We start from the raw sequence: 27897 nt of genomic DNA on the forward strand, positions 1-27897 counted from the left end.
GCCTCTTCTGACTGATCAGATTACTGCACCAATGCCTCCATGGCTTTCAAATTCATTTCACAGGTTTCCAAGAAACAGATGCTGATACCTGATAAGTGGAGCACCTGGCTTCAAAACGTGTCATCAGTTCATCAACTTCTGATATCTCGAGTAACATCACAGCTTGGCAGAGAAATGTTACCCTAACCAGCTAACATATTTCTGTGTGGGGAAATAAAGCTCCTCTTATGTACTTGTTGACATACTGATTCACACCTTTGCATTGTTCCCAGAGCTGTTTAAGCACACGGAGCCCAAGTGAGTGCAATGATCCTGTTTCAAACATTTGGTGCCCTGGCTCCTCATTGCATCCCAGAAGTTACCTATTTGTCACAAGCAGCTTTACATGGCTCTATAGCACAGCTGAGATTCTTCGAAATATTTTTTTATTAAAACAAAAGCAATCATTTGCATACGTATTGATTTTGATTATCAGAGGACACAGATACGATTGCATAGGTAACAAGAAAATTAACCACATGAACTGCTTACTTCATCGTTGTAAAGCTCTGAATTTCAGTATTTCAGCCTCTTTCTGACATGATGCAGGTAAGATGTTGTTACAGTGCACACACTCAGAAACTATTACACAATACCCATTAAAAAAACCCACATCATATATCCAACTAGTTTGATCAGACTTCTGTCTTCCACAAGACCTCTTAACTTGCTATAAGACAAAATTACCCAGGGAACAAATTGGACTCTATACTAACAAGGCTTTTAGGAATCTAATTACAGAACGGCAAAAATGTTGAATAGAGGCACATTAAATAACACAGCTGTCATTCTACAGCAATGTATGATATACACCTAAGAGCCACTCGTGGCCAATAAAGTCAATGAGAGGATTTGCATCAGCTTAACAAGAGCATAAAGGAAAGAAAAACAGTGTCTCTTGCACTGTAGTGCCAGGAAAATGGAGCCATGGTGATGACAAAACATGGCTAGATTGCAGTAAGACCATTTGTAAGGCCAGGTTTAGGCACATGGAATTGCTAAGGGCAGCAGAATGGAACAGAGGGAAAGCTGGTGAAAGTCTTGCTGCCAGTTTTGCCCCCACAGTCACTCCAAGAAGCCAGCCTTATGCTGTGGCAGCTTGGGAGAGGGCTGAGCTGCTAGGACCCAGCTACAGGTGGGGTCCCAGGGGTGGCTGTCCCACTGCATCAGTGATGACAAGGGCAGCGACCTCTGTCCCTGCCCCAGTGCCTTGTCTTCCCTCCCTGTGTTAGGACTTCAAACAGCAAAGTGCATTACTACCCTCTCTCCTGAAGCCTTGAGCCAAATACTACTGCTTCCACCTAACAAATGGGTTGCTGTCTTCTGACCAAGTCTACTTCCTATACTATTTTAATCCTTCAATTAATTTCTCTGAGGCCTCAATTCACTCTGATGATGATCAGTGGAAATTCATTCTCAGTTTCTGGGTGCCTTGCCTGTGTTACACTGACAAATATACATCAGTGGGTAATTAGCTTCTTGGTAGATAGGCTGTGCCCATAAATTTCTGTGAACAAAATGCACTAAATCTATGCAGCAAATCTACCCTTAGAGGCAGGACAATTGTAAAGCACCGAGCACCAGTAAACACCAATCAAAACCTAAAGAACCCAGTACTGCCAAACATGGCTACCAGCAATACTACTAACCAGAGGGGTCAATTCCTTTAAAGAGTATAAGTAAGATATATAACAACCACAGATACAGTACATTAGACTAGATGAACTTTAAACTGGCAATAACATTGTTTAAAGGAGTATCAGATCTCTCTTTTTAGTTGCTGCCAGTTTTACTGCATGATTATGTCACTGAGACATTAAAGCTGAAAGGTCACATCATATGTTAGAAGGTAGCCATCATTGTAAACATACAGTCTCTGATCTGTGGGGCTATAATCAATACTCTGGATTGTATCTAACTTTTTATCCATAATGACACTAACACGACCTTCTTGGCCAGTACTCGTGTCATACATGTAGAAGATTTCCTCTTTCCTAGTGCTTATTGGCCTTGTGGCATACAGAACACCACATACCATAAAAGCATTGGAAACAGATGGCTTGTACTGTCTTGTCTGCCAAGTATTTAGCACATCAAGTGTGGTCTCATTGAGTCTGCTAATCACAATGTTGCCCATGCTATTTTCTTTTGAATATATTACCCATAATCCACTTTCATCCACGGCAAAATCTATGTCTTGCCATGATACACCTGCATAAGAGAAACGGTTACCAGTAACAGCACCTGGAAGCTCCTTCCTCAAAACCTCTTTGTTTGTTTTTAAATCATGCTTCACCATATTTCTTGAACTATAAGCATGATAGTACAAATAATTATTATAAAGGGCAGCACCACTTCCTTCCCCATATGTTATTCTACTTTCATATGTGGGTTTAAACAGCAGCAAATCATCAAAGGAACTATAAATTCTGTAGTATTCCAAGTATCTCCCATTTGTGTTCAATGGTGCAACCCAATAGACTTCCTTCTCTGGGTTAGAAGGAGAGTAATCTCTACCCCAAGAACCATATTTGTAGGAAAATCCTTTCCAGTTCAGCTTTACAATGTAAGGCTGGCTAACATTCAGCAGTCCACGGTGAATGCAGCTACCTGCAATTAAAAAGAAAAAAAACAGGTTTTCCAATTGTCATTGTTAGGAGAGAGGTTTTGCATCCTGTAGCCTCTAGAGTGGGATTACTAGGGATTAGCCTTGTGGCAAAGCACAGGCATAAATGCATAGCTTCATGTGTAAAAGGCTCATTTTGGGCCAAGGTCAGCAACTGGATGGCACTAAGTGTTCCAAGTTGACTCAGAAAGTTAATAAAATAAAGTAGAGTGCATGTTATTACAGCTATTGGGGGTAGGGGGGGATGAGAAAAGAAAAGGACATCCATCCTCAGTCAGGATTAATTAGTAGAAAATAAGTGCTTACTGCGCTGTTCCAGACAAGGGAGAGATTTCTGTTTCTACCTATTTGATGCACGCCAGCCTGATGCACTAGGAAATCCCTTGGAAAATACAATTTCAGAAGCATTTTAGGTTATTTTCTACATCAGTGGAACTGAGAGCATGGAAGATGGGGAAAAAAGAAAGAGGAACATCTGATTTCTGTGTGTTTCACTGCAGAAGGGAAGGAAGAAGCAGCAGTAGCAGTAATTCCAGAGTCACATTTCAGATTAGCATTCTGCTGTCAGAATCACAGCTTTACAACAGTGCATCACTGCCGCATGGTGCCTTCCACCTCAGGCCCTCAAAGAAATCTGTAGACAGTAACAATCACAGCCTAGGAAATGTAGACAGATATTACTCTGAGTTTTCATGTGAGGCAACTCCAAAGAGAATATGACTTCAAACTGAGTCAGAACAGCTCTGTTTTCCACATATCAACTATGAAGCCATTTTCAGGATCATGGAAAAATGGATTTAGATACAAGAAATACTTTCCTTTTACTCATAGTGACTGGCAGTGACATTCCTGTTTCCTGATAAATTCTCAATATTGTAAGTCACAAGTGGCAAAAATCCTCCACTCAGAAATGCCCATGGGCCTCTGATGAGTCCAGAGCTGCTGCTGGCAAAAACCAGCATGCTTTTTTCCATCTGTTAGCATTAGCTTTTTGTGTTACTGACACAAAAGTGCCCCAGATTTTTCATTGTAAAGATATGTTCACCTGAGGTAACGGAGACAGAGATTTCAAGTGACTGGCACCAGCTGACAAGTTTAGTGGTACTCCAATGTTTCCCAGTTCAGTGGGGTGCTCTAGCCACTAGACAGCCTTCCTTATTAAAGACAGAGTATAATATGAATAGACTCAAGTCTTGCATGTCAATTAATGGATAAAGTGATGGCCACAACTCTTTGATGTTAATGATGCCTCCCTCAGCATAGGAACTCCGTGTACCACCCGCTATGGTGTCAATGATGAACGTCAAACTTATCTTTTGAGGTTTTAATACTTTGCATGGGTACCATGTCACAATTGCTTACAGCCCGTATGAAAAGAATGGCTGTTCATAAACTCAGTCATATGAAGGGATGTCTAGCATATAAATAACCTGTGTCTTAGCACAAAGAAGAAAGAGAAATAACAGAGAGAGAATTTACTTTTCGCTCTCAAAGCTGGCCATCCCTAAGCAAGGCCAGACAATACTTACGGAGCTGAACTGAAAACTCCTAAAGCCACTGACAGAAAGAGCATAGGAGGTATCTTGTTCTCAAAGACATCCTAGTCTATCCCACAGATAGAGGGAAATGTGGAGACAGACCGATCTGAAGTAGTCTACTTGGAAAAAAAGATATTTGGTGAAAAATTGACAGTTGCAAATGCAAAGAAATTTTTTTCTGATGTTTTGCCCAGGGGGAACATGCTCTGCCTCTGGGACAAGGAAACCTGTGACCTGAATGTTAGAAAAGTCCAAGCAAGAGGATAACATTTGTGCCAATGTGTAAAGTCGATTTTGGCAGTGAAGCTTTCCATGTCTCCTCCTTTCTAAAATGTAGTATTGCTCTCCTACTATTACATAACACCTTCACCCCTCACAGTTTTGTGCTGTCTTGCACTAGTGACTTGGGGGACATGTGATTCACCCGCAGCCTCCTCTCAGCATCTATGAGGAAGGTGGGGAGAAACATTATGTTAAAAATAAATCACTATACTAAGTTAAATCTCTGTGTCCCCGGGCCACACTGGCAACTTTCTTGGGGTCAGTATTGCCCACGGGAGCAGCTCTGCATCACTGACTGTCCAGCTTGTGGCAGAGAGGGTGAAACGAGTTGTGAACAACCCTGTCTCCTCCCCCAGTCCCTTTTGTGTCCTGGGATTCTTGCCACTGAAACGTGGGATGACCCTGGTTGAACGCTGCTTCCCTCCGTGCCACCAAGAATCTATGCGAATTAGCATTCTTAGCTCGGAGCAGATGAGCATTTAAGCATGCACTTAAGTGCTTTAGAAAGGACAAGGCCCTGGAGCAGAAACCTCATTTCCAAATATAGCACACAAGGAAGGCACTGCTATATGGCTAGCCAGGCTGTATCTCTGGAAATGGCATGTAGCATGGCTAGTAACATGGCCTCAGCACTTGGCACAGATACCAGCGTTTGGAGGTGTTTATACCTCAGCTCATGCAAAGGAAGAAAGCTAAGGCAGACAGTGCAAAATGGCTTGCAGCTTGCCAACTCCATAAATCAATTTGAGCTGTTTTTTTCTTATATCTCTATTATGTATTGTTACCTCCAGCATGAGGGCTTCTTTCAAGCTGGTGACATATTGAATGTATTACTGTGCTTAAATCACAATAAACTTATCTCAGAATTAAATGGTTATTAAATGCTCTAAAACTCTTGATTTGTTTAGAAAAATACAGCACCAAAGCTTGCAGGTAGTGAAGCACTGCTAAGCTCATCTATATGCGACCTCAAATAATTTTTCATGTCATTAAGCAGAACACAATTCCAGATTTATTTTAATAATTCATACATTGTTTCATAAATAAAAAACAAACGTGTGTTCAGCAGAGAGACCTTTTTTTACAAAAGAAATAATAAATTATTATTTCTTCCCTTAAAGAGATCTCTCTGCTGAACACTTGTTTGGTTTTTATTTATGAAACAATGAATTATTAAAATAAAGTTAGACGCGTGTTCCGTTTTAATGACACCAAAAATTGTCGGAGGTTTCTATAGAGTATGTGCTTGATTTTGATTTCCTTGAAAACTCTCCCAGAATTATTTTTTTTTTACCAAAAAACTCTGGTAGTCAGGGGGTGATCTGTCTTCTGCACAGGTTCAGAAGAATTCATCGTTGTTTATTTAATCTAAACTTGCCTCCCTGTCTGCATCTTGTGGGAAAAAAAATGCACAGAGGAAACAAAGTGTCATGTAATTTTGTAAATATTAGAAGGTACTTGAAATAAATCCATATGCATTATTCAAACTTCCAAGTTTTTAACTTCTTTCTCCACTGTTTTGTGCCACTGATAAGTGACGTCCTGGTACTTTTGCCTTCCCTTGTTTCATGCTTATGTAGCAAATAGGCAAGAGGACGACTAACATAGGTACATACACACATAGGTACATACACTCCTTCCCCTACATAAAGAAACAGTATCTCAGCTCAGTCGTTTACTAATCCTGATTCATCAGAAAAGGAGCTGGCACTTAGTTGTCAGGACTGGAGGGAGCCTGACTTGCTTGGCTAACGGGTTGCAGAACTAAGCATGAGTCGCATCCCGTTGGGTATTGCTTCACCCACTTCACTCTGAAGCACTTGCAGAGCACATAAGCCTCTCACTCCAACAATACAGGTGCCAAAAAACTCCGGCAGCCATCCACCACAAAGCAGCTGCATCTGATCACAGAAGAGAAGGGACCACATTTTGCCTATGCAGCCAAAGATCATGAGACAAGGTGGGACCCACATTTAAAGGAACTCCCATGAGGGGCACAGAGACCAGGAGCGGGCTGGTGCTACACTCTCACACATGCTCCCAACCACCACATGTGCACCCTCCTCTGCCATCAGATGAACCACTGCATCCAGATGTGTGAGCTGTTACCAGCCTTACGATGGCTTGAGACACAGGAGACAGGGTTGCTCAGGGAAAGGCTCATCTTGGCTCCTACTGTCTCACTGACAGGAAGACCCACACAGACACCTCAGTCTTCACCAGCATCACAGGGTGCAGACACAGGTACACAGCTCCAACAGAGAGTAGTTATGATGTCAGCATCCAGCAGAGGGTGAGGTGGAAGCCTGGAGTTCATCTGACCTACCTTCAGGCAACTAAAAGTTCAGGTGCCTCAGCTAAGCTCCCTCCATTGCCAGTGGAGAAATGCATGTGTCTCCAGCGGCAGTTCAGGGCCAGCTCTTCTCAGGTGCCTGTAGGCATGTCTCTCTCTTCATGTATGGATGTATTCATTTCAAAACACAAGCCAAAACACACAAAAAGCGCATCTCAGGTACATAGGAGATAAAATATAAAGTAAAAGTGAAATCACTATGAGTCCCATAGGATTTCCTGAGTTTCAGCATTAGGTTACACCAGGTCTTCCTCCTGCTGAGACCTATTCACCAGTAACTTGAAATCCTTAATTTCTAAATGTATAAAAGCCAGAAAAAACAGCTTTGGTCTTCTTTTCCTTTCTTTCTTTTTTGCCTTTGAGAGTTTCATCTGACTCACTTCTCCCTACTGTGCCTCTCAGATCATTTCAGTGAGATGTGACAAAAAATCTGCTGCAGAGTCCTCAGAGAACCATCCTGGGGTCTTTTCTCTCTGTACCTGCCCTGATGCAGCCAGATGAGATCAGTGCAAAAGAAAAACAAATGGGTAAATATTTCTTCCCACTAGAGTGGTGATGAGAGAGATGTCAGGAACTGCTGCAGATAGGAAAGCCAGTGATGCTGATGAGGAAAATTAACTATATATTTACTGAGCCCCATCTCAGACACTTGGACACCCATGTCTCCTGTTGGAAGGTAAGGAATATGGAGACCAATGATTTCTTTCTGCTATGTTGTTTGAGAACAGGCCTGCTCACTCTGAGAAATACAGCAGCAAAAGCCTTGGGGGACAGTCAGAGGGGCTGAGTACTACAGCACTGAGAAGCAAGAAGCTTTAATTAAACTTGCCTTTAGACTCATGGTCTTAGACAGCTTGGGGATTAACCAAACTCTCTCTAGTTCATGTTGGCTACCCAAAATATGCAGGAGAGAGGATGAAGGGGGAAAGAAAACGCAGTCTGAAAACAGGACAAAGAGTCGGTTTAATACAAACATTATAAATATAATATGAACTAAAAGCAGGCCAAGGCCAAATGGTTTGGCAGGAATTCAAGGCATTCAAGCTTGCTGAGAAAACGTATGGAAATGGTGTTCAAATGCATAAATGAGTGCTAGAGAGCTTCAGAAGCCTAGGTGTGAGCATCCATGCAAAGCCTCCAAAATGACCATGTAGAAAATGCAGGTCTCTCACATACTCCATCTCCTCAAGCAGTAACATCTTCCTACTACTACTTATTTTCAGATATAGTCTGCAGGACATGTAATTGCTCTACAAAGTTCTCTGCCCAGAGAATATTTGCTCCCTGCCAGGCACACAAAGTCAGGATATGCCACTACACCAGTCCTGTGTGGATTAGCAGGGATCTGAGCCTACATAACACCTGTGTTATCTGTATAGCTGGCATCTCCCAACAGGCAGGAAACTGGCCAGCCCTCCGCAGTTGCTCTGCCATTCCTTTGTGCCAGCCTCAGGGACCACCCTCACCCTAAAGGTGGCCATGACAGTACACCCACACACATCCTCCAGCCCCCTGCATTCCTATTGCTGTGGGCAGGAGATAAACTCACAGATAACACCAGAGGATGTCCTCAGATGATGTCAGTGGTGGTAATTCTCTGGAAGTCAATAGAGCTATTGTTGTTCATACCACCTGAGGTTTTGGCCTTCTTCTAGGTTATTTTCTGCTCTGTGTGATTCCCACACAATGCAGTGACATGCAAAGGTGCCTTGAGCTAGCTGGCACACCAGTCAGGAATAAGGCAACACTAAAGCAATACCATTTTTGTCCCAGATAAACTATATCCACTACCTCATCGTGCCCTAAGAAGCAATATTAAATAATTTATTATGGTCACAGTGCTATGCAGTTACATTTACCTGTCCCAGAGCTATCATCCTGCTCTAGGTATGACTTGCCTATCCCTGCATGAAGCTGCACTGTGAAGCATAGACCTCCTTTTCCCACTCTGTGAAAGCTCCTACATCCCACAGACGCTCACGCCAACCACCCAGGCATAAAAGCAGCCCCTTCCTCCATCACTCATGGAAGGACACAGTATTCTTGTTCCAGAGCTCAGTACTTTCTTACCGAAACAAAGGCTTGCTGTAGGCTTGAAGAGAAAGAGGCTGTTTCTTTCCACACACCATCGCCCTCAATAAATCAATGAGATGCCCTTCAAATAATTCTAAAATATTGCTGCTTTTTTTTTTTTTTTCATTGAAACATTTTAAGCCCTTCCTTAAGGAGCAGAGAAGGGCCTTGAGATTTTGCAATGCAGGTTTTTGTTTCAGCTTTCTCTCCTGCCTGATCCCCAGACAAGGTGTTACTCGCACATCCTGTCAGAGAAGCACAGCAGCTGTCCACACCACCATGAAGCCCTAAGGGATCACAACAGAAAAGGCTGCCGACCCTAAGGGAAGCTTGTATTTCTGCCTCTCACCTTTCCAAGGAGACATTTGAGCTAGATGACACCAAGGTGATGAGAGGAAAATGCTGGTAGGTGCAAATCTGTGCTTCTTGCAAGCAGGACACCACTTCTCCTTTTTTATGGGCTCCTCTAACTGATTGCTAACCAACTTATGTGAAAAAGCAGGATCCTTCCCCTGGGTGTAGCATACAACAGAGCACTTTCTCTCTTACAATACTCTGTCAAAAGGAACCCCCTGTGTATAAAACACTCAGGGGATCAACATAGTTTAATAAATCCTCCGGTCTGTTAGCAAGTGGCATGCTTGACCTGACATACCTAACATAGTGGTTCCTAAACAGTTTGCTCCAGTGTATCATATCTGACTCTCAAAATTCCTCAGACTATGATTCATTCACAATGTGATTTTTCAAACTGAACACAATGTCAAGACCAAAATTATTCCATTTTTAAACTATTTACCACATGCCCCGTGACTGTTGATACTTTTATCTGAACTGCACTCTAGGAACCACTGATCTAAGCCCCAGAAGGCAACCTTTCCTAGTTGAGAAAATGATAAAAATCCTAGTTCCACTGAAATCAGTAATAAAGCTCCCACTTATTTCGCTGAGACCAGAATTTTCCCCCAAGGTTCTTGACCTTCTGATTTAGAAGAATCTTTTACCTGTGAAGCAAAAGTAATCTTCATGCAAAGCTACCTTCCGGAGCTTGCATACCAACAGCTTTAGTATATCAACTGTTGCTCATGCATTTCCCAAGCAGCATTAGAGCAAAATTGCCATGACACAGGTCACTTTCACAGGAACTATTAAAAATCAAAGCTGGTCAGAAAAAAAAAGCATAGTTTCCCACAAGAAAAGGTAATTGTTTTGAAAAAGAGAAGGAGGGTAGAGATTCACTTTTCATACTGCAGGTGAGAGGAAGATTACTTTTTCCAGTTGAAAACAGCTACTGTGTCTAGAAGAGTTTGTTTCCTGCCCTCATTTTCCTTTTGAACCCGTTGATGAAACATTAGGAGCTGTCTGCTCAATTTTTCAAGAGCTAAGTAGTATCTTTACAATTGTATTGAATATTAACAAAGGGAAATCTCTTCATTTACTGTTCTACCCATGTATTAGGTTGTTTCTTATCTGATATACAACAGAAATGCTTACCTGGTGGGAAATAAGGGGGTACTGTAGTTTTGTTTCTGTCCTCTTCACACTCTTTCAATCTATTCTGCAGAGACACAATTTGTCGACGAATTGCAAGGATATTGTTTTTGTCCAGTGATTCTAGTTCATTTACCAGTATAGTCAGATTTGTGATCTAAAGAAAAAAAAAATAGAGCAAGTTTAAATTTCTGTCAACTTTATTTTACAGATATTTGCAGGCAGTGTTTATTATGCACAGAAGATGTTACAGAACAGGCTTTAAGAAATATCCCTAAGAATAGGCCTTATCCTGCTAGCTTGAATTTTACACTTCCAGCAGAGGTATGTGACCACAAGGAAACGCTTTAACACTCAGTTGTATAACATAATACAAAAATATAGTGTTATTTTATATGTAGTATAAAAATATCCAGTAAGTCTTAGGTGAGTACTAGCTATTATACGTAAAAAGTACTTCAGCCTTACAAAAGTATCTGGAAATTTTATTTGCAAAGATAAATATTGTTCTCAATCACCTACTTGATGATGTAGAGGACAATGGAGAAAATGATCTTTCACTTTCCATCTGAAGTAATTATTCTCTCTAGGTGAGTGATTAACTACAATTTTGAAAATGTGATTTATAGTCTGCTGGGAAGGTGCTAGTCTTTCCCACTTCTTGATTTCATATTGATTGGGCCAGTGCCCTAGCAACCAGAAGCTAATTTTTTAATTACCTAAGTTAAAGCACAGAGGCTTTCAAGTATGGGGGTCTATAAATAAATATTTATTATAATAATTTAATCAGCTCGTGCTTAACACTATGCAAAACTGTTAACTTTCACACATATATTTGGCAAAAATAATAAAGTGGTCTCCATTTGTTTTGGGGTTTCTTTGCTTTTCTGTGCTCTATACCAAGGCAAAAGATGTTAATACATTTAAGGTCAAGCTTTCTTTTAATTTATGCTGATGAAATGCAAAAATAATTCCACTGGCTGCAATAGAGACAGGCTACATTTCCTCAGCCTAAACACTAAAGAGATAATAGTCTATCTGTATATTTGAACCCTCTGTGGCTAATTAAGACTTTGGCAATACCTCCAAATATATTTGCTCAACGATGACGTTGCTTCCAACAAGGCTGGATTTCAGCTGTGTGACCAGTCTCTCTAGGTCACTGATTTCCACTTTCAGTAACTGGAAGTCCAGTTCTGTGTAAGATACACTGCTCTTCTCCATATGCTCCACTCTGATGGTTAGATTAAGGATTTGCTGCTGATACAGTTCAATCATTTTTGAGTACTCTCTAACCTTAAAGAAAGGAAAAAAGGTACATATTCAAGTCCAGGTTAGCAAATAAGACAAGCCCGTGTGACATCTTTATTATATTTCTGAGTACCCCATGCATAACTTCCACATACTTGTCATATATGATCTTCACATACATAAAAAATGCAAAATTTAACCCTCATTTACTGTTGGCAGTTCCGCAAAGTCCCCTCAGGAATGCCTGGGGATAACTGATGGCAGAATTTTACTTGCAGTCTTCCATTTTTTTAATTTTTTGCCAGTATTGTCTCTGTGAGCTAGTTTTATCCTTGGTATGCCAAGAACTTACACTGGCGAAAATTTTACTGGAAATGTGCAGTGTATTATCTCACAAAAGCAACCCAAGGAAGCTGAAAAATGCAATAAAGGATTCCCAAGTTTTTCAACTTCATTTCCTATTAACTCTAAATCCAAACAGGATTTTACCCTGTGCATACATTTGAATTGTGTCAAAAGTAGGCAGAACTGGTTTGGGGTTTGTCTTTGGGCAGGGGGAAAATGTTTAAACATAGTGTTAAAAATCAAATCTGGTTTAAATGAAAGTGTAAAATATATTGCAGGTTTTATCTAAAGTAATTTACATAGCAGCCTTTTCAGCCTTTGAACCATTAAGCAGTTGTCCAGATAAATATATTTTCACACATGTATCTGCTGAGGTAAAGGTCACAGCACAAGCGTTGTGATGCAGAATGTTAAGAATATTATATAGATTTGGGACATTTCTTGGAAAATGTTAGTTCTTTGAAATTTAACACTTTGGGAAAGATAGATAATTTCTCTCCCATATGCTTCATAAAAGTCATGTCTCTTTTCCCTTAAATCAATATAATTATATCACAAAAGGTAAGAAGTAGGAATAAATATAATTAGTTGTTGCACCAGTAACTCCATATTTATACTCTCAGATGGTATTTGTATTACAAGTCCCTCTCTCTACAGTACTATGATTTGCATAACTATTACTTCTTTGACTGATTTTTAGCCCACATCCTCTCAACCATTCTTGCATTATCTTAACGTGAAATGAAAGTCAGTCTTTTTCCCCACTGTCTCTGTAATGGTGTCTAAAATCCTGTCATGGTGTGAAGACCATGGAGCCCCTGTTTTCCTGTTCTGGCAGCAGCCCCTGGGACCGGGACCCCAAAAAACACACTTATCAAACAATTTCTTTCAATTTTGGTTGAATCTCTTCTGTACCAAAGAGGAGGTATGGGAGCTCATGGCATGGAAATTCATGAAGGGCAGAAAGGATCCTTTAAGATCATAACATACTCAGTGATATGGCTTAAGGAGAGCCATAAGAGAGAAGACCCTCTTTTCAGAAGAATAATGTCCATAGTGGCACAACTACACTATAAATCTGAAAGAACCCACTACCAGACCTCTGCATGCACGTGCATAATGTACACCAAAACCAGGCTGCTCAATCCCATGCATTTAAATCAGAGTTTGAAACAGATCTTCTGTTCTAAATGTGTGCAGCCAGAATTTGAGCTGCTCTGATGTAAACTGGCAAGTTTCCATAAGCTACAGCAGAAGCACCCTGACTCATAACACTGGATTGCTCTAGACCTCCCAGGTCAAGCTAGGGTAACTTCAAGCTAAGCTATTCATTACAATTAAGAATCAAAAAATAATAGCATATAAAGACTTAGACCTAGTTCCTAGTAACTGGCTGGCAACAGAGACAGCTGGGATCCCTTGTCCTAGCTGTTACCATCATCTGTTCAGGAGGGAATAGTAGGAAGAACTGGACAATGTTCTTGGAAAAGGCAGTTGGACCTCACACTTTCACTGATCACCAAAATCAGTTTGGAGTTGTAAAGATGTCCTCAGAAAAATTCATCTGAAAAAAATCTTCAAAGTTCAATGTTTAAACTGTATGTCTAGAGTTTGCACAACAAAAAAAAAAAAAAATAAATATATGATTACAGCCTGAGAAATATAAAGCAAACCCGTGTCTGAACAAAAATTGTACTGCTGTGTGAAGCTATGTATATCATAGAGGTATTTGGAAATCTATCTAGATATTAATAACCTTTCTCACAGTAATACTGATAGTAATAATAATAATAATAATAGTAGTGCAAACAGACCAAATCTTCTACAACCCACTGAAATAAACAGACTGCTGGAATTAGTGATGGCTATTCATTAGTGAGAAACCTGTGAATGTGGAGTTTTCTCCAGGGTCCTGAGAGACTGGACAACATGCTAAGGGCTGGAACAAAGCATACGGAGTTATTTCAGCCCTGATTGCAGAGTGCTTCAGGACACAGACCTGAAGTTCTTCTCCCACATCAGAGGGTTTTCACCCAGTCAACCATCTGAGTCATTTAAGGACATGTCCACACCATCCAGTGGAGTGCAACTGAGCGATATCTATACAAGCTGAGCCTGAACTAGTCCCAGCACTCTGCAGTGCTCTGTACAGCCACTGGACAAATATATTTTTTTCAGCAGTGCTGCTCTAACAAGTCTATACTGCTTTTGCAGACAAATCCAGCACATATGTCAAGCATTACAATACCCTGTGTGGACATTCCCGCCTGCTCAGATCTGGCTTAGGCATTTCTGTAGTTTAGAAATATCAGCTGAAAAAGAAACATGATGTTGCTCTGTTGCTTGGCAGAGAGATTTAAGCATCTTGTAATCCCTGCTGTTCTACTCCATCTACCTGCTAGGGACTGGCTTTTGTCTCACAACAGGCTGGCACAGAAATTCTGTGCACATCCCATATTTAGGGATACAAACCAATAACTAATATTGATTGCTGTCACATTTGTTGTAAAACCTAAAGTAAGGTATGATAAGTGCATAGCGCCTGTATTAGCCCTTTACAGGAAGAGAATGGAGCCATGTGAGACACATGTAGGAGAAAAATTCCTCAGTTTCAGTTTTTCCTCCTTTCCAAGCATTGTCACCCTCATGGAATGAAAAGGGCAGGAAAAATCTGCAATGCTCATTTACTGTGTCGTTTACTTGCAATTGGTATTTATCAAAACAGGTTTTGCAGCATGCAAACAGACACTTCTCCAGCACATATTTGGAGAGTACAGAAGGGGGAACAAAGGCCCAAGATGAAGATGTAAAAGAAAAAAAGTGGGAGGACTGAGGGAAGATAAGAAAGAAGTGACAAAACCACAGCTCTATAAAGTCATTCAGCCCAGGACACAGGCTTCAGGCAGGACTGACCTCTGCAGATCCATAAGGAGCAAGGTTGGCAAGCAGCCTGCAAGCTAACACTGAGAAGAATTCCACTGTAGGTTAACCTATTTTGAAAACAGCTGTTCCTGGCAGAGGGCAGGCATGCTTTTTTTCTCTTGTTTTTGTTACATGAGGATGCTGTGGCCGATGTGAGCCAAGTTCTGAAAGGCACTTTCTCTCCTTGGGACCACGTGCTGATCCATTTCTGTTACGGAGGTGTCCTCTCCCCTTTCCTATTGAGAGGAGCAGCCAATTCCCGCTCTGCTTTGAAAGGTTAATTTTCTTCTGTAATCATAATTATGCTGGCAAAGGTTGATGTGACAGAGGAAAAATTAGTCTGGTATTTTCAGCCTACGGTTTGTACTCATTTGGCACATGAGAGCATCTCTTTATCTGCGAGCTTCCTTGCCTGCTGATTCTATAAAAGGACCCCCTTGCTTTTTGAATTAGCCTACAATCAGGCAAAAGGTTAACGATTCAATCAGGCTGTTTATCTGGGACTTCTAGCACATGGAAAGAATCCTTAAGAGGGTCCAATCTTGCAGCTCTCACCTAGGAAAAGCTCCCATGAGCTTCAAAGGGTGTTTTAGAAGAATGACTAAAGCATGGATTCTCAGAGTCAAAAAGGAAGCACTTGGTAGAAATTCCCACCCCTGTGGTGAGACTAGGTTATGTTTGACTAGGAATTTGCTCAGGATCGTTTCTAATAATGATCAATAATGAGAGCTTGGCTTTCCTCCATTTCATTATTTCCTTCTTTCTATGAGTATTATCATGACTAAAGTAATATACAGGATTGTATAAGGAGGATTTCTTTCCACAACTGGAAAGGTAAAGAATTTTTAAGCATGGAGACTCATGCATCACAAGATCTCAGATTACTTATGTTCAGATATCAATAGGGCAATGCTCAACAGCTTTCTTCTTTCTACACAAAAATAATGTCATAACTGAGAAATATTACACACAAAGAGTTACACCAAAATGCAATCTGTTCATTTCTGACCAAAGTGTCTCTCTGCCTATATCACACGAAGGTCTATGTCACACTTTATCCTACTAAGTGCATTGTAACACTGCTTTGCTGATTGGTCTCGACAGGATGAAATTCAGTGAAGCCTGAGTTAGGTCAAGAAATTTCACTGTCTGCAGTGAGAATTGAAAGCCAAGGTCAGTGTCTACACTGTGGTACACTGCTGGGCACCTAAGAATGACAACACAGTTACACCAGTTGACACCAGCTGGCAACCTAGACATTAAAGTCTGTGGTAGGGATTCAGCTTGTCCTGAATTTAAAGGTGAGTTTCAGACACCAATCTGGACATCTAATTTTAGGTATCTATAGTAACCTGTGTCTTTATATGAGCAAGGTGTCTGAACTCAATGGAGATGTGAGGTTGTCCAAACAGAGAGGTCAAGCAGCAGATCTGCAGATCTGCATGGCACTAGCAGATAATCACAGGTCCTAAAGTAAACATGCACCATTCTGAGGAGAGTGCTGGTAAGAGACTAGTTACACCAGGGCAAGTGACTAGGAAAGGTGGTACACAAACACCTTGAAGAGTCATGTCAACTTTCTGGCTGGGAATCATGCCCCTGATCTGTCCCAGTGCAATTAGCTTAAAATGCTGGCACTGACTACAGTGAGAATAGTATGGGGACCTGAAATCTTGGTGATTTTCATGGATCATTAACTCTGAGCTACGCCACCATGCTGCAAGGGATCGGGTAACTCCTGTGCTTGGAGGCAGTGGGACTTCTGTCAGCCTGCCCTTCATATCCCTGCTGACAACTGAATGTGTTTCATTGTTAGCTCCAGTTCTTTCAAAACAAATGATTTGAACTGAAAGATCTTACCACAGGATTCTCTGCTTGCTGTTGTGCTTTTTATGCACAACTTCTTATCTCTTCTTGATTATACCAGAGGAGCGTTATGAATATTTATGGTTAGAATTTATAATTTAATGCTGTGCCTTTTCTGCTGATTAATTCAAGGACACTTCATTTCTTAAAATGCTTGGTTCCTGAAGAAAACACTTTCTGCTGGACACCAATCTGAATCCTGAATATTTATCCACTATCAAAAGCCAAAGACAGATTTCTGTCTTCACAGGCAGCTTCACCCAATGCGCTGCAGCATGCGTAGGTTTGCCAAAGTTCCTCAAAAAATGGATCTGAATTCATGCAACAAGCAGCCAAAGTAGTGTAAGGTGTGTTTGTCTTCAACAGTAATGCATAATTCAGCAGTCTCACTGCCACAGCTTCAGATGTTGACAAGGAAGATATTTGATTTTTTAATGTTTTTTAATCTGTGAGAGCAGAAGAAGTGAAGGGGCAAATATTCACCCACTTCTTCACTCTGGGCTGCAGTGACCTTTCTCCTCTTTCCCTTCATTTCCTTCTTACAATCTGGCTGGCTTGATACAAATAATAACACATGAAAGAGCAGGAGGCTTCTCTTCCTATAGCTCTCTGTAGCAATCACAAACCAATAAAACTGAGCCAAAAGAGGAAAAACATAACCATTCTTCCAAAAATACCATATGCCTCTAGCTGCAAAGGCCTAGAAAAGAGACCTAAGGATAATCAAATGTATGACATGTTACAGTGCCAAAGATTTGAGATTTAATCACCCTTCTCCTTGTTCTTACAGAGCCCTCTTTTCCACTGTTTGAAAGACATGTCACAGGAAAGTACTGACTGCTGTGCTTTTTCACAGGCAACCATTTTTCCACGAAGATACAATTGTTATATTTATGAGAAAAAGGACACCTTACTTGGGAAAGCTCTATCTCAAATTTCTCTGAGAGCGTTGCAGCTATAATTTCCAATTGTTCAGCCTTCTGCACTGGAAAGGTGGTATCCGGCAAGTACACAGAGCACTGACAAGTTCCCTCGTCATCCACAGAGCCAGACACGTTAGCAAAGAGCTGCAAAAACAAATCAGTAAGGAAAAAAGTGTTAATATTCATCTCTGGAATCAATAGTTAATGTCTGACAATAATATGAGCTGTGACAATCATGAGATCAACAACTTAATTACTAGACATCTTTCACCTTTTTCTTCCCAGGAACTCAAATTTTTATGACTCAGCCCTATAAATCTTTCTGAAAATAGTTAAATATTGCTGTAAATATTTTACCATTGGAAAAACAGAGACACAGAATAGTCCTTACTTTCCCAAACTTGTGGACAATGTTCATAAGATAATGAAATAACTTTTCCAGCAGATAGAAAAGCACACAACAGCAGGAAAACAATAACTTAGCAAATTCGGTCTTATAGTTGTTGTTCTGTGAATCTGAATTGATCCGATCATCCAGTCATTTCCATCCATAGCGATGAAAACACCTAAATAGAACTAGTAACAGGGAAAGTTTTGAAAAGAAAAATGCTTCATTTGAAGTTTCTCAGGCAGCCTCAGCATACAGACATATGCATTTGATTATACAACACTGAAAGGTGACAAATTAAATATGCAGGCTCAGCCTAAGGTAGAGATACTTGTTTTGCTACAAAATATTGCACATAACACCCACACATCATAGCCTGCTCATTCACTTTTGTGGATAGTTTGCAAAGCTATTGCCCATGCCATTAGCATGATTCAGCTTGTCCTGGCTGTCTGCATGCTCAAACCATCACCACTGGAGCAATGTGTATGGTGTATGGAAAGGTCAGGGCTGGCAATTCATGATCTTGCCATAATTTACAGCCAAAGCACATAATTTCCTATAAACACTGGGCTGAATGCAGAGTATGCTTGGAGCAGTTCTTTTTTGTTTGTACACAAAATGTTTCCCAGTTCATAAACCCATCACAAATTTATTAATAAAGATATTTGATGTTACTTTAAAATATTCTGGCACACACTTCAATGCAGCTTCATATTTTAAAGCTACAAGCTTGCTCTTTAAATACACTCCTTTCCATAATCTCTCCTCCTGCATTGCAGAAATCTCAGTGTTATTCATGTGTTTTCTCTTTGTCTCTTCCTCCCTCTTAAAAATAAACAAGCAAACAACAAAACTATCTACTGAAAGCTGACATTTCAGCACTTCTTCCCTCACTTTTTCACAGTGATTTCAACTAATTTCCTCACCACCAAGCCAGACCAGAGCACCCATTGATGGCCAGTGGCAAAGCTGTCTTGATCTGTGAGCCCAAGAACAGAGCAGCAGAGAGCAACAATGATCCCTGTTCGCACTTCTGGCAACCTCTTTAGCACAGTCATAACAAACATCATGCATCTCATTTTGGAAAAAAAAAAAAAAAAAAGCATGAAAAGACATTTTATCTGTGTTATTCAAGCATGATGAGCCTTAAAACTTCACTCATAGCCAGACTGCTGAAGACATTTAACATGAAAGGAAGCAGAGAAGTATCTCACCACATTCCAGAATGTTCCAGAACATAACTTACATTGATGTCCCTGCCAGATAGGTTATCAAAGCACTTCTGAATATCCCACTGAGAACATACTGCACACTACTTCTAAGTTTCCAAGTACTTTTGAAGATACGGCTATCAGCCCTTAAACTACTATGAAAAATAGGTTCCTAAGTCACTTAGATGATTCTGCACCTCTGAGTCCTCTGTGTATGGGCATGACTGGGATACAAAGTTGCTCAGCAGTAACAAAAGAAACATATGGGGGGAAAAAAAACCCAAAATAAATAAATGTGGCTTAGTGAGTACATGAGACTTTCTCTAAGACAATTGCACACTGGCATGATAATTTTTGTGTAGAAGGTATTGCATTCTATCCCTTCTGTGTATAACACAAATATAATATCTATGTGTATATGTATACCAAGAGAGTCTACTATACATAGTATACATAGTATGTACTATATGTGTATGTTTCCATATTTAGTATAGTGAAAACTATACATTGTATACTCTGTTATACAGTCCTGTCTATATATAGCTATCAGTTTATCTAAGAAGTACCATGCTTACTCCATATGCTAAATAAACCATTTATAAACATATTCAGATGATCTCCCAAAAAACTCCAACTTGTGCATTTAAACTCCCTATGAAAAACAATCATTATATTTTAACATTTGTGTTAGGAGAGAGCCTTGAGTTGAAGGCAGAGCTTCACTGCAGTAAGTGCAGCTTATGTCTAAGCCAAGAGACGGTTTTCCCAAAGGAGCAGACAGTCTGAGCCAACAGAACTGCTTCCATTCTTCCACTGACATTACAAACATTGGGACCATGATGTTGATGAGACCAAGAAGTATTGTTTAGTTAAAAGCCCCTTGGGTAAGCTTCATTCAAAACATAATACCAGCCAAATAACAACCATACAACAAAAAAGTCTTCCTTCGTCCTGTATAAAAATGCACAAGATAGGCTGTTACTTTTGATGGAGTTGTATGTTTTTTAAAGTTTAATAATTTACACTGAATACTTAAAAGAGAGCAAACTGTCCTAGCCCACAGCAAGGACTTGACAGCAACATTTCACTCTGTAAAATTAAGCTGTTACATATACATATTTGAAGCTATGAGAAGTGTTCCTTTTCCACATCCCTTCAACTTAAGAAAGAGAGTAGGAGCCAGCAGTTACTCAATTTTCTGAAAACCAGGAAATTTATTCAGCTGCCTAAATGTGGATTTAGGATTACATCTTCAAAACAGCCTAGCCATTTCAGTGCTTAATTTCCAGCTACACTGCAACTAAGTGGCATTCACAGCTCTGAACTAGCTACTCACTCATACTAAAACAAAGAATGGGATCCACAGAAACCACATGGCAGGGACAGAGGCCACAGCAGGAACAGAGGCCACCTTAGCTGGACAAGGAGATGGATGAATTTTAGGTCCTGCTACTGAGACTCAGAGAGAGACCCCTGACTCCATTTAACTTTCTGAACCCTCTACTGGAGCCAGAGACTTAAATCTCTCTCAGAAGAGGTCCATTACACATCCCAGGTGCCACGCTGGGATAGCCTGGACAGCAAAGACCTGCCATCAAGATGTCTACCATCTCTGACCTGATCTGGAGCTGTGCTTTGCTTGATACTAGGCTGCAGGACCATTCAGAGCAAATGTGTCCCATTGAATCTGCTCCAAAGCAAACATGTTATTAAGAAGTCACTGACAGAGAAAGGAAAATAATTCAAACCCTGAAATCCACAGACTATGTACTTGAGCACTGTACCAGAAGGCATGGAAATCAGATTCAAGTCCCTCTATCAGCAAATAGTTGAATAAAATTTGAACTAAGTAGAACAGGGATAATCAAGATTTTCTCACTCCCAGCAACCACAAGTGGACACTTCTCAGAAGACAGTTTCAAGGCCCTCTTCTGGTTTACATGAGAAAACAGAGGTGAAAAGAAGTCTTTCCTCCCTGGAGGTTATAACCACCAAACTGTTTGGTACATTACCATCAAACCCTCATGGCCCCAGCTGTTTCATGTCTGGCATCCTGTCACAAGGGTAATGCTGGAGCTTTGGATGTGAATTAAGGCCAATGGCATGGCACCAGCACTGATGATTTTGGGAAATTTATTACTGCCTAAAATACTGGATACATAGCACCTAAAGGCTTTTCCTGGGCAGCCTAACTGATGTACCTGTATCAGGTTTAAGTCTCTGAGTGACTCTGTAGCACTTAAAAAATGGGACACAAGTTCCTAATTTTGCTCTTTTCTGGAATTTACTGAAGAACTGTAATGATTATACCTTTGGGGGAGTGTGCAGGTTGCCAGTCGTCTTGCTAGGCTGAGTCAGATACGGAAGCGTTGTATTGAAATAAGGGATCTAAAAAACAAAGGAAAGCCTTTTTCAGTGTGAATTCCTGCATATACCATTGTCCCTTCCCCACCAGCTAGCCCCCATCCTGCAGCTCTAAAGCACTTTGATTTTATTATGGGAGCCATACCCAGCAACAGTAAAATTAATTGGCTTTTCTGATCTGCTGCTGAGGTGACTAAGGTTTCCCTGGACACAGTGTCACTTCATAGACACCTCTTCTTGAAGAAAGGCTCTGTGTGACCCATGCAAGGCAGGGGACACAGCCTGCCCGGGAGATGTGAGCTGGGGCTCTGACAGGCAACCCTGGCAGATGGCATGGCAGTCTAAAATGACAGTACCATGCCCCCCTGCCCTAAATCCAGAGACTACTGTCCTCCCAGCAGGAACATCCACTCCTTGATGCCCAGCTCATTCTCCAGCCTCTCAGCACAGGACTCGCTGCCCCTTTCATGCCAAGCTGTCAGGCTATGAGCTGTGATGGCTGGGGCATTCGTCCCGCTCTGCTACCATCACAACGGAGGGGACAGCATCCCACCTTAGGGAGGAAGCACTGCGGGAAGGCACCACACTGCCAAGGATACAGCCAGGTCTACCTTGGGAGTCTTTTATGTAGTAAGGCTATATACACCCCCTTTAACTTTCATCTGCGGCTGACACCTGCTTTCCTGCCACATCAAGGAGAGTGGCTGCCCCCCTGGCAGTGAATTGTGTGTTCCTAAAGGTCTATCCCATGGCCACGCAGTGTGCAGAGCACGGTGCATCACCGTGGTCTGCACACTGTCACCCATAGTGGGGTCTCACCAAAATCTGTGGCAAACTGGGAACTCCAGCAAGACACCCTCAATGTCAAACGGTGTGACACACGGAGCATCAAATGGGCTTCCCCCACAACAGGACACTCACCCCTGGGTCTTTCTGCATTTCCCAAATCCCAGCCAGACCCTCATTCCTGAGCCAGGGAATGGTGGGGAAATCCAAATGGCCAGCAAAGGGCAGGTATTAAAGGGCACAGCGTAAACAAGCTTTTGTGGGACAGTTTGTCAAATAACCCATTTGAACAAGCATTTGTGTGCTCATATTACACTGAACATGGAGGTGGGGAGCAGCTAGTAGCAATTAACAGTGGTAGGGCAGAGAGCATCACAAATTGTGTAAATTACATGAACTGGGGACTAGCTTAAAGCTAAGAAGACTGAGGAGAAATGTCTCCCATATTAAGCTTTCTACCCTGAGCTTATCAACATAGATTTACACCTCCATCTTGACTTTTGCAACTTTCCATTCCTTGAGCAGATAAAAGCACCTTCCCAGGAGATGCTGACTTCAATGCCTCCATCCACAGCACTCCCAAACTTCAAAAAATATAACTAGAGGCACGCAGGATTTTTCTGGTTGGTGACTAAACCAGACAAATCAGAAAGAGTCATTGGGAGCTAAAATAGGTTTTTTCTAAATTTTAACTAAAAAATACCAAAAGGCAGTCACTTTGAGTCAAACCAAAATGTTTTGTTTCATTTGGAAGAGCTTTTAAGCTATTAGCAAACTTTTTGTTCTGATAATTTAAGCCCAGTTTTAAATTTCTTTTTTTTTAAAAAAAAAAAAAAAAAAAAAAAGAGGCACTACAAAATCAAAACATATCTTTCATTAAAGTAATTTTTTACTTTTTAGGTTTTTTTCCAAAGTTTTCTCTTCTCCCTTCCTTCCTGGGTTTGTTGTTGTTTTTGTGAGGTTTTTTTCTGATTGATGCCTTTGATTTGAACTTCTTTCTTGCCCAACCATATAGACTTTTAAGGGGAAGAGGGAGAGAACCCCAGCATTCTGGGTGGCTCAGAATGGCTTCGTGTTCCTTGGGCACAGAGTATGACAGCAGTCATCCCCCACCTCCCAACTCCTTCCACATCAAAGATGTGGATCCTTTCCTTCTATAAGCCCTTGCTAATTAATTAGAAGCTACACAGAGCATTTAATATCCACTCAGATCTTCACTGGGAGTTGCACTCGTCTAACTAAAGGCAGAATTTGACTCTGATTTTAAACCTGTGCCTCACTTTTACATTTATTACCCAGTCCCTATACATTAGTTGGGAGGAGGATGGAGGAATACTTTAAACTTTCTCCATGCAGAGATCTCAACATTTGCCTAATAATTTTCCAGTAATCTTAAAAGAATTTTCAGCAATCTAAATTACCTGAGAAGCAAGAAGGCACCAAAGCTCAGGTTATGAGACCCCCATCTTACCACTTCCGTTGCTGCCATTGTTCCAGCCAGAGCAATCACGCCTTTCATGAGGAGCAGCACAGCCACTTGTGTGTGCTTCATCTTCTCAGCCAGAAGATGTGACAGCAAAGGGACAAAAGAGGTCTCTTATAGTAGAGACTGGGGATTTCCCCAACCAAACTTTAAGGAACTTGCATGATATTTTTTGAAGTTTTCAGATAAGGGATGTAATGAAGTCATATAATAATAGGTGCCAAATTACTAACGTGCAAAGAACATACGAGTTACAATCAGAAATTAACTACATCCAATTTCCTAACAGGAAAGCTTTCCCATACGGTGCAGTATCTAATCTTAATCTTGGTTATGCAGAACATCACGTGCTTGTTTACTAGGATGGTAGATAGACATTTCCTCTTACTCAATCACAAAAATTCTTCTAAGTTATGCAGACAATACAGGTCTAGGTGGTATTTATTGCTTCTTATAGGTACAGAGAAGAGCAAGTCGGGTTAGACTGTTCGCACACCAGAAACATCCTCCCTTGTTTTCAAAGGCCAACAGACTTCTGACAATAAGCAAAATGCGAAGGGGTCTCTAAAGATTTTCAGTCCCCTCAATTCTCACATAGCACAGGTGGGACACAAAAAAACAGTGTCCTCCCATTTTCTCCCCAGCAGTTTTATGTCTCCTACATTAACACTATGTACCCATTAATCTTTGCTCATGCATTAACATTGTGTACCCATCAATGCTTACTCACTTGCTCTCTTTTCATAGAGCTGCATACCACCTGACTGCAATGATTCACTGTCCTGTCTCTAGAGTACTGATGCAGAGATCAAAAAAGGCCACAGGCAATGTCTAGTGTGGCCCCCACACTTCCCAGCTGTACCACACTACCATAAGACAGGCAGTGAGCTGCCTGCAGTTCCCAAGGCATCCAGCCCACTGTGGGAACTCCCCACTTCTAACAAGCTACCACCTTGGTGGAGTCAGTTGTAAGCCTCCACCTGGCACAAGAGAAATTAAAATGTCTCTTTAGAGTTCTGTGGATCACTGGGAAAATGAGTTTGGGGTTTGGGAGGAAGGTTCCAGTTGGGGCTAAGGGGATGGCCATGTCTGTGCACTTGTAAAAGAAGTCCCTAAACCGTCATCTCTTGTCATTTCCTGTGCCTGTATCATCAATGCAACATTTGCTCTTTCCTTCTTCATTTTGTCAGACTTAGTTGTTCTACTGGCTCAGCAACAAAAGGCTGCATTTGTGTGTGAGTAGAGAAAGTGGTTAGGAGACCCTTATTCCCATCCAACGTTGGAGGCCAGAGGTAAGGGCAGGAGCTGCAGCACTTCTGAGCAGCAGCATTGCCTCATATGAAACTCATCTCCCAGGTGAGGAACTCAGAAGACTTTCTTGTGTTACCATAGCACTATCAGCCTCAGGTGGCAAATGGAAAAGTTGAGGCTTAGGGCAGATCCATACTAGAACATTCTTCAGAGAAGTCAAGTCCATTGGGGTGACATATTTTCACTACAGCTTCACATGAGCATAAGCCTCCTGACAGATTCACAAGGCTGGCAGCAGCATCTTTTTTGAGGAGTAGCTCATTTTGTAAGGAATGGATATAATATGTTCTTGCAAAAACACTTTTTCACAGCAGAAGCTGAATCTCCACTGGAGGATTTCATGGCTAATAACTCATTGTAAAATAGATAAGACCTGGAAGGCATATGATAATGTCTAAACAAAAAGAACCAGAGCCATGGTGGTAGATCAAGAAAACCAATCCAGACGTCTTCCTCCCAGGTTATAACAGTCTGCTTTCCTGGGGAAAATCACAGTATTTTCAAGGGAATGGAGAGATTGAAGCTGTAATTACAGTGTCTTTGCAAAGGCTCAAGCCCTGAGCTCCAGTCCAGTAAGAGCAGACTGGCCCACTCTAGAGCAGAGTTCAGATGCAAACCAGCATATATGTATTGCAGATAGCCATTAAGCCTACACTGCCCACCAAGTTAACTCCCAGTTTACTCTCAGGTTGTGGTATCCTGATACTGCCTAATTACCACTTCCTTCCCAGCCTCTTTTTTGGAGTGAACTAACTGATCTTCTCCATAAAAAACAGAGGGAAGTCCTGGAAACAGATCACTCCCAAAAGGTGGCATTGATGAGGATCTGCTCCTTATCAACCCTGCATGATCCTAACCAACCTTCCAACAATATCCCACCAGGTCTCTTACTGACAAATTCCTGCAATTAGCCCTCCTAGCAGCCCTCCCTTGTTATGGAAATACCACTCTGGTGGGCTGCAACCCATACCTTAGGTTATTTCTGATGCTTCAAACAAAATGAAGAAACCAAACCAAACCAAACCCACACAGAAAAGCAATGATCCCATCTTAGAGCCAAAGAGCCCAGAAGAGACCCAAAAGGACAAGTGCTTCACCGTGTGGATACAAGGGAAACCACCAGGCTGCTGTAAAGGAACCAGCTCTGAGCAGGGTGCAGACAGGCCACTTTTCCTGTGGACCAGGCATCATTCCCGGTGTGGATGCATTAGCCTCAAGGGAAAGCCTAACACAGAGAAATAGCGAAATCAACCTGACAGTACAGATGCATCTGTATGTACGCCGACCCCAGATGAGCATGCCCCATCCATGCAGCAATGCCTTGACAGACTACAAACTGCCTGAAGGCAGCTTGCTATGGCATGTACAAGCCCACTGGCCTTGCTAGGGCACCTGGAGTCCTGCCGGCTACAGAGAGGGCAACCTTGCAGCACACACAGCCACACTCACCAGCTCCAGTGCATAGCAAGCAAGTGCAGTTTTGAAGGCAGCTTTGTGCAGTCAGCATAGGCAACCTGTGAGTCTGGCACCTGGATCTCTAATCAGGAGAAAAACCTGTTTTCTGAGCATAACAGTGAGTCTCTGTTCCTTCCAGAGGCTGGTACTGCAAATGACCCACAAAGCACAATAGTTTCTCACCAGTTTTTCTTTTATGTTTAAAAGCCAGTTCCAAGACAGGAAGCAAATATTAGCTAAGTAATGATAGTTAATCAGTTAATCAGTTGCTTTGGCAATTTCTCCCATATTTCTGTTTGCACATGACCTCACAGAGATGATGGGGACCTACATTTTCATTCCTAGTCAAAGCATAATTATTACTAAATAGAAATATCTTTTTTGGATCTATGTAGAGCCCTTCATCTGAAAAATAAGTCAGACTCATTGTCTGAATTTTAGAGGAGAGAAACTTTACTTATGTCATACAGGAAAGTTGCACTTATTTAGGAATTTCCATTCAGGAAAACAGCAAAATACAAGGATTTTCTCTTTGTAGAGCTGCACCCACCAGTACTTCCTTGTTGTGCAACAGACCTAGCGGGAAATCCAGTGCAAAGTCCCTGGGGCCCAGACCTTCTCTTTGATTTCAGTGTGAGTTATACATCAAAATGTCTTTGTCTCTCAGAGGGCCTGTTCAGTGGAGGCCTTCTCAAACACAACCTAACAAGCATTGTGTTTATTACAGCAGAGATTATTGTGATTATTATTCATCAGAGAGACAGGTGATTCAGATCATCTGCTCTCTAAAGCTACAGGCTCAGTCCAAAGTTACTGGAGTCAAATATTACTTGACCACGTTTGGTGGTATGAATATAACCCTCTACAACTCAGTTTCCCACCTACATTTGGAAAAGATAGTATTTCCCTGCCTCAGAATCATGTTTTGAGATTAGATGCATTAACAAGAATAAGCACTCACTATTACAGGAACAGTGAACACATTAAACATGCAAAAATAACAGCAAAAGAAAGGATATAACTTGTCTTAGCTTAGTAGGCTAATGACAGGATGAAGAATTGAATGTAGGTAATGTACCTTGGTTCTATCTATCAAATAATCATTAGCTAATATATTTATTCTAGCTGATTTAACAATTTCAAATTCTCTCTGAACTGTTCAGGATATTCCCAGGACAGGATTATGA

The 27897-nt window shown here is 41.2% G+C and overlaps 1 protein-coding gene across 1 annotated transcript; it reads right to left on the bottom strand.

Moving 5' to 3' along the window:
* Positions 1 to 408: 408 nt before the first annotated feature.
* OLFM4 (olfactomedin 4) lies at positions 409 to 24013 on the bottom strand. Its single transcript, XM_074815573.1, has 6 exons — positions 23933 to 24013; positions 21622 to 21699; positions 17701 to 17853; positions 11486 to 11698; positions 10406 to 10559; positions 409 to 2649 (listed from the first exon to the last, which is right to left on the bottom strand). Exons 1-6 carry the CDS (start codon positions 24011 to 24013, stop codon positions 1856 to 1858), a joined length of 1473 nt encoding a protein of 490 aa, XP_074671674.1. The 3' UTR covers positions 409 to 1855.
* Between the last annotated feature and the right edge of the window lie 3884 nt (positions 24014 to 27897).

This window comes from Strix aluco, chromosome 2, assembly GCF_031877795.1.
Source record: "Strix aluco isolate bStrAlu1 chromosome 2, bStrAlu1.hap1, whole genome shotgun sequence".
In the NCBI taxonomy this organism is placed as follows: domain Eukaryota; kingdom Metazoa; phylum Chordata; class Aves; order Strigiformes; family Strigidae; genus Strix; species Strix aluco.

Bases quoted from the DNA above. Each gene is read 5' to 3' on its own strand.
- OLFM4 (XM_074815573.1), bottom strand. From the start codon at position 24,013: ATGAAGCACACACAAGTGGCTGTGCTGCTCCTCATGAAAGGCGTGATT. The intron at 17,854-21,621 runs GTATAATCATTA...TTGTTTTTGCAG, and splicing joins ACCTGCACACTCCCCCAAAG to CTCTTTGCTAACGTGTCTGG. The intron at 10,560-11,485 runs GTATTGCCAAAG...TTTTTTCTTTAG, and splicing joins TTGAGCAAATATATTTGGAG to ATCACAAATCTGACTATACT.